Source organism: Eptatretus burgeri, chromosome 15 (assembly GCF_056783735.1).
Source record: "Eptatretus burgeri isolate ZD-2024b chromosome 15, Ebu_testis_v1, whole genome shotgun sequence".
Classification (NCBI taxonomy): domain Eukaryota; kingdom Metazoa; phylum Chordata; class Myxini; order Myxiniformes; family Myxinidae; genus Eptatretus; species Eptatretus burgeri.
Window position 1 is genome coordinate 60,629,192 of NC_140975.1, and position 15,646 is coordinate 60,644,837.

General features: G+C 40.3%; 1 protein-coding gene across 1 annotated transcript in view; it reads right to left on the reverse strand.

Moving 5' to 3' along the window:
• Window positions 1-8,103: 8,103 nt before the first annotated feature.
• The window catches only part of CEBPZ (CCAAT enhancer binding protein zeta), an 88,442-nt gene continuing 80,899 nt past the window's right edge, over window positions 8,104-15,646 (reverse strand). Inside the window, exons 11-17 of the mRNA XM_085856266.1 lie at window positions 12,952-13,055; window positions 12,587-12,644; window positions 12,184-12,365; window positions 9,548-9,625; window positions 9,125-9,189; window positions 8,914-8,995; window positions 8,104-8,548 (exon numbers count right to left, since the gene is read on the reverse strand). Coding sequence (XP_085712392.1) covers window positions 8,334-8,548; window positions 8,914-8,995; window positions 9,125-9,189; window positions 9,548-9,625; window positions 12,184-12,365; window positions 12,587-12,644; window positions 12,952-13,055 — 784 coding nt within the window. The 3' untranslated portion in view covers window positions 8,104-8,333. The remainder of the gene's footprint in view (window positions 8,549-8,913; window positions 8,996-9,124; window positions 9,190-9,547; window positions 9,626-12,183; window positions 12,366-12,586; window positions 12,645-12,951; window positions 13,056-15,646) is intronic.

A 15,646-nucleotide genomic window follows, 5' to 3' on the forward strand; every position in this document is an offset into this window, starting at 1 on the left:
CATCCAGAAACATTTGCAACTTCTTCTCTGAAACTACAGTACACACACGATTTCGATGAAACTTCACCGCAACCTTCATCACCAAGTATGTACCAAAGTTTGTTCACGGCATTAAAAAAAACAACAAAAATCGAACCCTAAGAGGATCTACGGGGCAGTTGCCCCCACAAAAGAGGCATTTGCTTTCTTCTCAGAAACTATACAAACAACTCCGATGAAACAACCAAAACCTTCATCACCAGTGACAAACAAAAGTTTGTTCACAAAATTAAAAAAAAAAAAAAAAAAAAATCAGTCTAAGGGGATCTACGGGGGAAATGGGGGGGGGGGAGGTTTGCCTCCCCAAAAATATGTATTTGCTTTCTTTTTTGAAACCACATCCACAATTCCAATGAAGCTTGACCAAAACCTTCATCACCCAGTATGTACCAAAGTTTGTTCACAGCAAAAGACAAAGTAGTGTTTGGGGATTTTAGGGGGGGGGTCGCCCCCCAAAAAGGTATTTTCTCTCTTTTTTGATGAAATGACCACAACCTTCATCACCCGTGAAGTACCAAAGTCTATTCACTGCATTAAAAAAAACATCCAAAGGTATTTACTTTCTTCTCTGTTAATTTTTTGAGCGTGGTGTTGGCTTAGTGGTTAGAGTGGCTGGCTTGGGATCCGAGGGTCCCGAGTTCAAGCCCTGTTGGCCACTGAATTAACACCAGGGGGTTGACTCAGCCTGTCAAACCTTCCGAGGTCGGCGAAATGACTACCAGTGTACTGGTCCCGGTGTGTACGAGTAAAATAAACAAACAGACGGGGGCGAAAACAATCTCCATCCACCTTCGGTGACAGAGGTAACTCGAGAGTCCATAGAACGCTTTACCCAGGGGTCTTGTGAAAAAGGATATGGGTATGGTCTTTAAAACACTCGCTTTGCATTTCCGAGCACAATCTACATTTCCTATGAGCTGTGATTTTGTTTGAATCTCGATATTCCTCAACGCAGTGAGAGCAAGCGACAAATTTATTGGTCGAGATTGAGAAAATACTGTATTATGTCATTTTACACAAAGTACTGCTAAACGGAGGGTTTTTGGAAATGCCAAAAGACGATTTGTATTCTACATTGTTCAAGTATAGAATGAAATTGAAATAAAAGCTTTAAAGGGTGAAGACAAAAAAAAAACAACTTTTTTCAGAAGTTTACCACCATTGATGCATCATCTTTTTCGCCAGCATTGATGCAGCATCTTTTACACCACATTATCGAACATGTTACATTAGTTATTCATCAATAACTTTCCTTTTTCCTTCTAACTTTCTTTCTGATTAATGATTTTAAGGAAAGTAACTTTCCTTAAAATCAGTAACTTTCCTGTTTGGAATGATTTTCAATGATGTTTGACTGCCAGACAGACAAACAATTACCTTACTCCTCTGCATGCACAATCATGTTCCGATTCATGTTCTACTGTATTCAAAATACAACATTCAATTGAAATCAAGTTGTTTCTCGATCAAATACTGATATTTGTAGACAGACAGACAGAGACAAACGGTGAACGAATTGCTTCACCCTGATTTTTGATTCGTGCGTGTGGGGTTATAATCTTCACTCTTGTTCAATACAAAACACATTCAAATGTAGCTTAACAGAATACCATGTCATTCGACTTAGTTATTAAGTTTATGTTTGGTGTTGGCTTAATGGCTAGGGTGGTGGGCTTGGGATCCAAGGATCCTGAGTTCCAATCCCACTCGGCTGTTGAATTAATACCAGGTGGGGTTGACTCTGCCTGTCATCCTTCCGAGGTCGTCAAAATGAGTGCCAGCATGCTGGTATCCTGTGTCGGAGTGGCGACCTGTCCAGGATTGGGCCAACATCCAAGGAGACTGCTGAGGCAGCACCAACGCTCTGCACAGAGTATGGTCCCAATGGAAGGATGCATGGATGGATGGATGGATGGATGAAGTTTGGGAACTGGGAAGTTAATGGCACACGATGTTCTGGCAGTGTGATATTTAAGATCGTTGAGACAGAGTTCTAATGTGTAGTTCATGGTATTTGGGGATGGGGGTGGTTGGGCTTGGGGTGATCCAAACTAAATTTATCATTAGTCCCTTTTTTGAAGATAGATCGCGATTAGAACGTCAGGTGCATGCTCGATGAGTTGAGAATGCAAATTCCAAAAAGTGCTGCTCTTTCCTCCTCACTGAGCATTTGAAAAAGAAGATAATACACGACTGGACATAAAGATCTGTCAAACTACCAAACATATGCGACTCGTACAATTTCGCTTTGTGGACATAAAACAGGGGCTGCAGGTGGTCTGGAATGTGCTCTCATCACGTGGTTTGCAGGACACACTTGGATGAGTTCAAATGAGGCCAGGGTCGAAACTGACGTCAATTTCCCGCAAGTGATGTGCATGGTCATCTGCTGAAGAAATATAAAGGGATAATCGGTCATATATATATATACATATATATATATATATATATACATATATATATATATATATATATATATATATATATATATATACATACATATATATATATATATATATATACATACATATATATATATATATATATATATACATACATATATATATATATATACATACATATATATATATATATATATATATACATACATATATATATATATATATACATACATATATATATATATATATATACATACATATATATATATATATATATATATATATATATATATATATATATATATATATATATATATATATATATATATATATATATATATATATATATATATATATATATATATATATATATATATATATATATATATATATATATATATATATATATATATATATATATATATATACTGGTGTTGGCACAGTGGTTAGGGCAGCGGCTTGGGATCCAAAAGGTCCTGAGTTCAAGCCCCGTTGGGCCACTGAATTAATACACCAGGGGGTTGACTCAACCTGTCATCTTTCCGAGGTCGGCGAAATGAGTACCAGTGTACTGGGTCGGTGTATACCCAAGTTAAAATAGGTGTACCATATCCCTGTGTCGTAAGAGGCGACCAGGGTTGCGTCAGGAAGGGCATCCAGCGTAAAACATGTACCAAATCACCATGCGGATCATACGGATGATCCGCTGTGGCGACCCCTAACGGGAGCAGCCGAGAGAAGAAGATACATATATATATATATATATATATATATATATATATATATATATATATATATATATATATATATATATATATATATATATATATATATGTGAACCGATTGTCCGCTCACAATTCCCAATTCGCAGGTCTCGTCTTCAATCGCACAGGTTCACCTCGACCAAGTATTCCTCAGACCAGGTACAAGCAAACGTTTGGGTGGGGACAAAGTTTGAATGATGCCAATTGGAGTCCCAAACTCCATCAGTTAAGTGTAACTCGCATCGATCATGTTTGCTTTGATCAATGCCGTACGGCTTACACCATGGAAGCAAAGATGGAGCAACACTGCCTGGTTTCTTGTGTTCTTTAGTAGCTTCAGATGAAATATAGAATACTCCAACAGACGGTTTGATCGGTGTGCACTTGACTATTAAACAGTGGCCTCATTGGTCTTCTGAAGATCTGAGTTAGACGATCTGCTCAGTCCATGCAGATCATTTGAGGTACTATTTATTCCTTGTTGAAACGGGGATGTGAAAGACTATGGTCACCTTTGATGACACCATCCTTAATGAAGTTAAGTACAGTATTAAGTTTTCACTCACAAAAGAGCTAATGGTTGCTTTGGTTCAGCCCAGGTTTCAGAGGTATACAATGGTGGTTTCAGTAGGTTATTACTCATGGTTTGTTTGCCCTTGACCATGGAAACTGAGGTGACAATGTTGGACCTTTTTCCAGCTGCAATATCTACACCAGTATGGTGCAGTCATTGCCTCTGAAAAATATATGGATGCCCGATTCCTCATGGATGAATAGGGATGGATGAGGATGGATTCCTCATGGATGAATCCTCATGGATGAATTCCTCACCAACTGAAACATATTGTGCAGTTTCAGCAAGAGGTAGTACATCTAAGAGCATACCATTAAGGAGAAAATTATAAGTTGGCTGTCTTGTCCTCAGTGTGTACATTACCACTTTCTGGTATCTTTCACAAGAGTAAGCCTTTGAGCCAATATCCTGGACATGCTTCAAATTTGCGGTGTAGGACACGCACAAGTATTTCTTAATGAATAGGTGGACACGCTTCTCTGTAGGCGATGATTAGATGAAAAAATAATTTTGCCAAAATATGATGGAATTTGCCAAATGGAGATGTGAGGTCTCATATAGGAATCGGATGGAGGGAAATAGAAGTCACTCCACCATACACGAGGTGTGACAATTCTTCAAGCATAAGCACGTCACTGTATGCAAGGTTGACACAATCCTATTGAGGGTCCATCGAGCAATTTGTATTTTTACAAAAACGGCTTTCTGAAGCATTGCACGAGGGGAGAAACAGAGTGAGTAATGCAGAAGATAATTTACCACCAGTTGCTTCCTCCAGCGAAGGTGATCCCACTCTTATTAACCAGCTTTAGAGGAGCTTTTATAACCCCTGCCACCGGGCATCGCCCTTTAACCTCCGCTTTAACCCAGAGCATTCTTTCCATCGGAAATTTGATTTCCACGCGGATCAGCCGAGGAGCTAGCGGGCCGGACGTTTTTCACACTGATTAATGGAACAAAAGAGACAACGAGAGGGGAGTTACTGTGGGAGATGGAGCTCCTGGAATTAGGAGTAAAGGAGTTGAGTGTGGGGGGGGGGAGTGTTGTGTTGGTATCATTCATCCTTGTCCGTACGTCATGGCATCGAGAGAAACAAAGTCCTATTTGCACCATATGCAGTCCAGCATATAGGATGTGGGCCAATAATAAGCTTTTGATACTGTTGTGTTTGATAGACAATTCAATTTTCAGTTGTTGCAACAGAGTAAGAAAAAAAAATCCAATGATCATACTAATTATAAAAGCACATACACAACAATCTATCAATATCGACGGTGACTTAAAACACAAGCTCTGATGAACAGCATCTTTTATTTGTACATTGATTATTTGAATATTTGCGGTCAATGGAACCTTCTCTGTGTCATGAGCTCAAAACCCGCACAACTAAGGTAATCTCGTGAAGGTATAGTACGGAGCTGCCTCGCACGTCGCTTCATTAATGAACGGGTGTGCTCGCAGAGCCTGTGTTTCCAAAAGTGTGAGAAAAGTGCTTGGCTCCACTCGCACTGCAATGGCACGGCAGGGGAGCTTTGGCGGAGCGCGCGACCCCCTCGGTGGCCGAGAGGGGCCTGGTCCATCCGTTTCATTTTGATGGGCATTCAGGTCACTCGGGCGCACATGTTCTCGGCAGAGCGGGAGTGGGCGCGGTCTTGGAAGGCCAATTATAATTCTGCCCACCACTACTCTTTCCCTCTCCATTTCCCCCTCCAAGCACAACCAGTGTCGCAGCACCTCTGCAATGCATGGCTTCTTTCTAACCATTATATCCACCCAGTCAAAACCTCGGCTCTCTTGCTCTGCCCCCCCCCCCCCGACACACTACCCTTCTTTTTTTTCAAAGCATCTCAAACGGTCACCTCAGAGCATAGGGTTCAGTAGAGCGAATGCGCCTTCGCCTTTTGGTCCAATCTCTAGCCATTTTGCTTTTACAGCACACAGGTCTGGAAGCCGAGACAGAGTACATGAGGGAAATAATTTATCGTAAATCTCCAACCGGTTCATATACTTCCAAGCACCAACCGGAGCAGATTGGTGAATATGAAGATATATATGTATATATATATATATATATATATATATATATATATATATTGCACAAACCAACAACTTATTGAAAAATAATGAGGAAACAAAATTTTCTTCTTAAAACCATTAAGGAAAACAAAATAGTAATAATGCTCGGCATACACGGAAAACTCGGATGAAAAGGAACTTCACACAAAAACATTCTTTTAAACTCAATAACACACGATAGGTTTGAACCCGATATGCTTAAAACACATTACAACACTAAATAAGTTGCGGTATGTTTACATTGTACAATTAAAAGTTATGCAAGATGAAAATATTTTTTAAAGCATTGGAATATGTGCACTGTACATGCACAGCGTAAATGTCTGTAAGTTGCTGTTTATTATGAATTAAGCCATTGAATCAAATATGTACAAATCATACACAGTGTTTGATCCTTTAAAACATTATATTTGAATTACACAAGTGTACTATAATTACAAATTGAAGTTGCATAAGCCGTCAAAAAACCGATACGGCAAATTAGGAAATATATTCAGCTGAAACGCGTGACATTATGTTAAAAGAAAACGGACGTTGGTTTTTAAGGAAGACATCTTGCCATACACGTCTTTACGCAAAAATAAACAAACGAAATAAAACATGCGAATGCAACGTTAAAACCCCTCATCTTGCATCGATTTGCAGGAGTTCACACGGGACCAAAGACCTGTTAAATTATGCGGCATTTTCCTCTCAACAATATTCTCTAATCTACGAATCCGATGCGATCCTCAATGCTACACGTAAGGATGCGAGGAAATATTTTGAAATAATTAGTTTTACGTTTTAAAATCTCCAAAGCAGAATCTTCCGAAAGAGGCTGAAACTAAAGCATCTTGTGAGGGTTGCACAGGATCACCTTTTTGCGGAATTGTCACAATATACAGTATGGCTCTTAATACCATACAATACACTTTCAGTTATTACACCCATTCAGCCTATTTATTATACATGGTTTTACATATATATATATACATATAAAAGTAAAAGCAATATAAAACTACTATACATGTATGTATATATCGTAGTTTTATATTGCTTTTACATATATATATATATATATATATATATATATATATATATATATATATATATATATATATATATATATACACATATATACACACACACACACACACACAAACAACGTGAAATTTCCGATGTTATATTCAATATCATTTAATTGCATATATGTAAGGAAGTTCACGTTTATTGTCAATTTATACCATAAATCAAATTAAATATTACAGTCATTACAAACAATTTTGGAAATCAGATATCAAATCAATTTGATCAATTTCAATAAACGGCATCCGGATCAAATTCGTTACAATACAGATTTGTTTCTCAGGTTCTTCGTAATTATAGTTTAGTCTTTTGATGCATTTCAGATTGCTTTAACTTACGGTTTGAAAAACTGATTTGAATGCGAATATTTATGATTGCCCGATAATCCCGTCGTACATTAACAACGTCGCAAAAGAACCAGAGCTTTCAAAGTCCGCAAATGCATCCTTTTCTTCCTCGGCCTGGGGCGGTAGTTGTGGGTGCGGGGCCCAATAGCACGGAATGTTCGCAGCACCTCCTGATCTGAGCCTTGGCTTGGACTACATTTATTAATAAACACAACTCCACCGAACCTTGTGTACGCCAACGATGGACGTTTCCCTCCTTATTGTCACCCATTTACACACACCTTGCCACCTTACGATGCGCCACTTACTTGCATCGGCCTTTCCCTCGAAACTCCTTCGCGACGCTTGGGCATCCGGAAGGCGAGACGGGGTGTGGGGCCAGGCGAACGAGATGGCCTGACGGCGTACCGGCGCCCCCGCCCGGCCCAGCACTAGCACGCTCCACTGACTCGCCTTTTCAAGGGCCTCATTTGCGGTGTGCAGGATCTTCTTCAAGACACCCCGTAAGATCAACCATTTTATCATTCCGCGCAGCAATTTATCTGGCTTCCAGATACACCATGACCCTACAATAATTCGCAATTACGACTCAGAAGAAAGGAAATTGGGGATGTAGAGAAATCCCAAAGTGTTTCACAATAATCACAATCAAGCATCACTTTTAAAATGAAAGTGTGGATTCCAACATAATTTTTTTCCCCCCCAAAAGAACCAAAAACATGAAACAAAAGACTGAAAGGTCCAACGACGAACAAAATAGTTGAAACATTTTTTGTAAATGATGCTTTGTCAAACATTATGCTAAAAAAAAAAAATGGATGCGGAAAAATATGCAGTTTTTAGGAAAGGAACATTTATTCCAGCAATGACAGGGCAGCAAAATACAAAATATAATTGGCATGTTTTGAAATTTTACAAATGATTTTGTCACTTTATCGGTTTATGATTTCACCCAAACAAAAACCTCTAACCATCTGGTTATTTCTCAAACAATCATTTGAATGGATGCTCACAATTTGGATGATAAATAAGGGTACAAATAACAACATAAGAAATGTCAATGTCACTTGTGTCTGCCCCGGCGGGCCATACGACTGCCCTTTCCTGACTGCTGAGGTTTAGATGCACGAGCCCCACCCACAAAAGCACCTCGGGCTTTCCCCCCAAATGAACCGACAAGACCTTTTCCAGGCCGCCTTCCCCTGAAGGAGCCCCGGCCTCTTCCACGGCCACGGATCCAGCGGTCCCGATCTGCCTCCCAGCGCAGCTGCTTGATGCCTGTAAAATTAAATAATGATAATAATCATCATGATGATGACAACAACGATGGAAGGTAGTTTCAAAACGTGATAGATCCACTTGCTTTCATCCCTTGCACCTTCCCCTTCCTGTACTCACCCGACCAGAAATACAATTTCTTCAAAAGCACCCTGGTCCATTATTATCACGGTGACAAAGGTGTGGCCCGAGTGCACCCTTTCGATTACCCTTCAACAAATTGTCCATTCCTTGTCACGTGCACACTTCTCTGTGTTGTACAATAGCTGCAGGATTTGGTCAATGTACTTATGAGCCTGGTTGATCAAAAGAGTTCGTTAAAATATTAAGGGAGATGCCATTTCAGCCACACAAATTGCACTCACTTGCTTTATCCCTGTTCGCCATTGCGTTCAGTCCAATGGTGTCGAGCTTCATTCCAATGTTTTCATCGAGAAGCTCACCAAACTGTGCAAGATAAATAATTCCCCAAATTGAACAAGACTGTTACCATGGAGTACCAGAACTGTGACTCGAAAACATGACTGTAGAACTGCTACCAAGGTGATCGAAACTAGTCAAATGAAATCCATTCACCTCTTCTGCAGCCAAATGTACGTTGTGTCCAGCTCCACCTCTTTTCTGGCGCTTCGTCTTCTGCCCTGCAGGAAAGTCATCAAGAGCAAAATTGAGGGGTGACCGGACATTCCATAAGGCAGCGACTAAATTCTCCATGGCAGTTACCCTATTGTGAAGTGGAATTAGATGTCCTATCCTATGGTGACAAGTAATAGCCAGTGCAAGCTCAGCCAAAACCAAACCTTCTACTCGATCGCTCCCTTATGGCACTCCATCGATTTTCCCCATCGATAACCCTGAGTGGCCAAAGCTCGAGATTTCTGCCGGCCTGACAACATCGACCCAATTGCACGAGGTTTACCATGAAATTTGCTCTGTTGCACATGGTTGCTAAAACATCAGTGCAATGGTGTGCAGAGTGGAAGAACAAATAAGAAGTACCGTGCAACGTTCGACCTCCTGCAGCTCGTTTTCCTTGGACGATCTTTGGAGCTCGCTCCACTCTTCGTGCAGTGCCTCCTGGGGACAAACATATGCAACAATTGTGCCACTACACATAAATGAAATTCCCTTTGTGCTGCCAAAAAAAACCAAACAACAACAACAAAAAAATCCACTTGGAGAATGATTATATGCAAAATGACAAGAAAGCAGCCCATTAGTGGCACAAGAGGTGAAATATAGAATTGTGAAAACACTCCAAATACAGAATGTATGACATCGCACGTTAAACCACTTTTCTGCACACCTTTGTCAGATAAATAAAGACAAACAACACTGGAGAGAAACACATAAACAATAACTTGTTTCTGAATAGGGTCCCTGATGGATTTTGAGGCTCTGTTTGCAAGTACTAAAGATTTAAATCTGTTGTTTGCAAGATGTCAGACCACCTCAATTTGATTGCAAAGTTAATTGAGCACACAAAATAAGGATTCCTTAGATTATCAGGGGCACATGACAAAAAGGAAAGATTTGCACTCACTTCGAGTGTATATATATATATATATATATATATATATATATATATATATATATATATATATATATATATATATATATATATATATATATATATAACAAAACACAAGGTGTACAAGCCACAACAGACAGGAAAATGGTTTCACTGACAATAGTTGTGGGAAATTAATTGACAGCACAATACGGAAGAGTTCTGGAGACAGTGCTCTAACAACATAAGCTGAGATTAAAAGTAAAGGTTTTTTTCCATCTGCAATCTGCCCGAGCCGTACGAGATGAGGGTGTTTTGCTTTGTTCTAGCTCCTGAAACTTGAGCTTCCAGGTCAGGAGGCACATGGCAGTCTGTGGTAGGCTCACTGCATTCCGCTCGCTACGCTCCAACGTACATGAGCCAAGCTTTGAGAGGTCATGGTATGAGGTTCCACCTTGTGGAAAGACTGAGGTGCTGCACAACGGCAAGTTAACCAAACAAGGCACCAGATCACCTCATCCTCTCCCTCGAGGTCGACGGATTACACAATTGGACTGTTGCAATGACAAAATAAAATGTCATAATCTCAAAAGCACTTGAATTTTTTTTTTTTTTAAAGCGTCGCATTGTCATCCTTACTTTGTCAAAACAAGAAAGCTTTCAAACTTTGGGCGAGTTCGGAAAGCAAGTTTCAGAAGTTTCGCACAAAAGCTTGCATCAAACGTTGATAATGCAGTGGGAGCAGCATGACTACTCTGATAATGATTGTTCCTTCTGATGACATACATGTGACCTCACACTTGCCACATGCACACCAGGGAAGCTGGACCCCACAAATTTTGAAATTGCTGGAAATGAAGCCGTGCAATCCAATTATTGGTTGAGGTGTCAACTTCATTTCAACAACTTCCTCAAGCTCAGAACAGCTGTCCATGTCCGGTTGTGTCTTGAGCAATTCCAGTGGCCAAATGACTATCCCAACGCCATGTACATCGAGGGGAAGCACCATGGATGGTTTTTCTCAGGGCTATTCAATTCCGGCAATTGTGAGATGGAGGGTCCATTTTCTCTTTGTCTGGAGGCCAGAGTAGGATGAATGACAAAGGCAGTTAAAGGAAATACTCAAGTGCTCCAGATTTAGATCCTCAAATTAAAAAGAACGAGACATCAATTTATTTAGTTTTTGCATTACACGTAATCAGTTTATATAAAATGTGCCAATTGTTTTTACATTTGCCGGCCCAGATCCCAGCTGCATATATTTTGGGCTTTTTTCTTTTTTTTTAGCAGAGGGAGGAAAATAACATATATATATATAAATAAATAAATAAATAAATAGAAATAAAACCCTTTTACAAAGGCCTAAACATCCTGCCAATTGCCAACAAGGAGCAATTAAAATAATTGCGCAAAACCATTTTGCAAGAGCGAGCGATAAAAGGTACGCCTTTTCCACCACGAGGCCTGACATGACCGCCCGCTGTGCAGGGGCCGCGGCGAGACGCTAAGCAACGTTGTTAACAACCATGCAGAGCCCACAGACCAATTCTTACATTAGAGGGGGGTCTTTGGCATATCAAAAGTAGAAAAAAAATACCTGCAATGGTAATGAAGACTCTTCAGGAAGCTATTCAACATGTTTGCACTGCAATTTCTCCAAACTCAATAAAGACACAAAGGGAATACGAAGGGGGGTATATAAAAAAAAAAAAACTAGGTGCGACCCAGACAGCCGAGACATGCTCCTTAGAGTTGCCTGTTATCGCAAAGGAACTGCCGTGTTTTGTCAAGCAGAACACGGTTACACAGCAACAGCAGTTCCACTGCTTTCTCGTGGAGATTACGATGGTAATTTCAGAGCAATACCAAAGGAATGAAAATTCTCGCCCAAGGCTTTCAATTGCGATTCTCTTCAACTTCCTAAAATGAAAGTACTTTGCAGTATGTTAACAAAACAAGAAGGGGGGGCGGTGAGGGAGGGGGAGCCCACAATGTTTTTTTTAATTTTAAATAATAACAGTAATTCCTTGCATGGTGAAATACACTAGTCCATTGCTCTTTGTTAGCCAAATCACATATCGACTAAAAATGTCTGACAACTCCTCATTTGACAATCAAGACGTACCATCTGAGGAATCTTCTTCCTCTTCCTCCATGAAAACTCCACCAGCATCCTCAACATCATCTCCAAACTCATCATCCATGCTTCCAAGCGATACCTCTTCATCATCCAAGTCACATTCTTCATCATCATCATCATCATCATCATCCTCAGATTGATTGCGTTTTGAAGGTCGTTTCAGGTTACTATGCACACGCGAAACAAAGATAATTGCTATCGTCATTACAGCAGAAGACATTTGTCAATCACCCATAATCGTGGTGAACTTACAGCAATTCCTTTGGTGGCTGAAATGTATTTGTCAGGTCACTCATCAAGCGTTCAGCAAGGTTTTGGAATCTATTCCTACATGCAAAAAATAAAAATAAAAACACCTTCTGCTGCTGGTAAAACAACACATCCTTACCCGGCAAAATCCAGCTCATCCTGAAGGTAGTCATCTTCCACACCCTCTTTGCAATCATCTGAGAAAATGTAGTAGAAGTAAATCATAGTGCAATTGGTTTTCAAAAAGCAAATTGTGTGAGGATGATGCACAGTCTTGGCCAACGGACTCTGAGCTACCACAGAGGTTATCAGAAGGCGTATATCTGAGTGCCAAACCGCACCACACGACATGAAGAAAAAAAAAAACACCCGACCAACAGAGTAACCAACAGCCGGTGGCACAGTGAAACCTAAACTCGACTCTGTGCTGGCCAGCTCGTCTGTTGAACACCTGTCCCTTTCCCTGTTTGAACAATTGCCTCCCGCCGGGCAATTTTCACTGACCGAGGAATATTTCAAACTCGTCGTCGCTCACATCCTCGATGCTGTCGTCGTCGGCCTCATGCCGAGGTCGTGCCATCTGCTCCTTTTCTTTGATTTTAAAGTACCTGAGTGCGGGGAATGGGAGGTGCAAGCAGAAATTGGTGTGGGGAAATCTTCCATCACAGCTCGACACAGCCGAGTGACCAAAATATTGCATTCCATAATGAATGGCGTTTTCACATCAGCAGGCTCAAACACGTGAGGACCAATGGAGTTAACCAAAGGAGGAGAATTTTTCGGATTGCACATTGCAAGGATCCGCCAAGCTATTAAATCAACAGGAATACACTGTATAACCAATAGCATCGGGAAGGTTAAGAAATATACAGGATTATGAATTTAAAACTGGTTATTTAATTTCTAATAGGATGTTCCAGCTTGAGCAACAAACAGCTTAGACACCCTCACAAACATTTTGTGCAAAAGTTTGATAGATATCAGGAGCAATTATTGCACCGTTTCACATTTCAAGGTCACTTTGGAGAGACCCATCATTCATTTTGATCTACCTGTTATTTTCAACATCGGTGTGGCCTGTTATCTTTCCCCAAAAGATGTTAACACAGGTGACTTTGGAAGGCCCAATGTGACAGAAATGTTGCAAACCAGTGGCACCAAACAACCATTTATGCTTTGAAGGTCGGAAAGCTCTTTACCTCAAGGCACCTTGAATACAACCGAGTTGTAAATACGTGCCGTACACCCACCTTTTCATAAAGCAAGCACCGATTTGCAATGTTGTTCGCTAGTTACATACAATACATAAACAACAAAAATATTCACCTTCCAGATCAAATGGATGGTGTGTTCAATATTTTTGCATGACAATGCATATCCTCCTTTACTTATCAAGATAGGAGTGAAAAGCTGTCACTTACATACAAGTATTATTTAACAGTGCCTACAGAAAGTCTACACCCCCTTTCAAAATGTTCACCTTTTGTTACCTTATAGCCTGGAATTAAATTGCCATTAAATCAGACTTTTTCCACCTTCATTTACACATCATAACCCACAACTTCCAAGTGAAAAACAAATTCTACAAATTTCAGAAAATCAATAGAAAATACAAAACTAGAATATCTTGGTTGGATAAGTGTCCACCCCCCTTATAATAGCAATTGTAAATTAGCTCAGGTGTAATCAATCACCTTCAAAATCACACACCAAGTTAATTGGCCTCCACCCGTGTTAAATTGTCATGATTCTGATTATTTCAGAATAAATCAGCTGTTCCTGCAGGTTTCCTCTGCTGGGTAGTGCATTTCACAGCAAAGACTCAACCAAGAGCACCAAGGAGCTTTCCGGGATAAAGTTGTGGAAAGGCACAGATCAGGCGATGGGTATTAAAATATTTCAAAGGCCTTGGAAATCCCTTGGAGCACAGTCAAGACAATCATTAAGAAATGGAAGGCATATGGTATCACCAAGACATTGCCAAGATCAGGCCATCCCTCCACACTGGATGACTAGGCAAGGAGGAGACTGATCAGAGATGCCACCAAAAGGCCAATTACAACTTTGAAAGAGCTACATGCCTTTATGGCAAAGACTGGTCACTGTGTGCATGTGACAACAATATTCCAAGCTCTCCACAAGTCTGACCTGTATGGTAGGGTGGCAAGAAGAAAGCCATTACTCAAAAAGCCCACCTATAATCTCATTTGAGGTATGCAAAAAACCAACTCTGGAGATTCTGAAGCGACGTGGCAAAAAGTTTTGTGGTCTGACGAAACCAGGATGGAATTTTTTGGCCTAAATGCAAAATGTTACATTTGGTGCAAACTCAACACAGCACATCATCCAAAGAAAACCATCCCTACTGTGAAGCATGGTGGTAGCAGCACCATGTTATGGGGATTTTTCTCATCAGCAGGGACTGGGGCACTTGCCAGGATAGAAAGAAATGGATGGAGCAAAATACAGAAAAATCCAAGAGAAAACCCTGCTGCCCTCTGCAAGAAAGCTGAACTTGGAACGGAAGTTCACCTTTCAGCATGACAACGACCCGAAGTACACAGCCGAAGCTACACTGGAGTGACTAAGGAACAAAAAGATAAATGTCCTTGAGTGGCTCACTCAGAGCCCCGACCTAAATTCAATCAAAAATCTGTGGCATGACTTGAAGATTGTTGTCCATCAACTGAACTCTCTCCACACAACTTGACTGAGCTTGAACAGTTTTATCCAGAAGAATGGGCAAATATTGCCCAATCAAGGTGTGCAAAGTTAGTAGAGACAAATCCCACCAGACTCAAAGCTGTAACTGTTGTCAAAGGTGCTTCCACCAAGTATTAACTCATGGGGGTGGACACTTATCCAACCAAGATATTCGAATTTTGTATTTTTAATTAATTTTCAAAAATTTGTTTTTCACTTGGAAGTTGTGGGTTACTTGTAAATAAAGATGGGGGGGGGGGAGAGGGAGGTGAGAGGGGGAAAGAGTCTGATTTAATGCAATTGAATTCCAGGCTATAAAGCAATAAAAGGTGAAAATTTTGAAAGGAGGTGGAAACTTTCTCTAGATACTGTATACACAACCCATACATATTATGTATGTAAAAGTATGGGAAGTAAAATTGAGCTTAAAAAAAAAAAATTTGAGACGAGGAAAATAAGAGGTGGGAAGGTCGGTTAAAAAAATAGAAAACAGAGG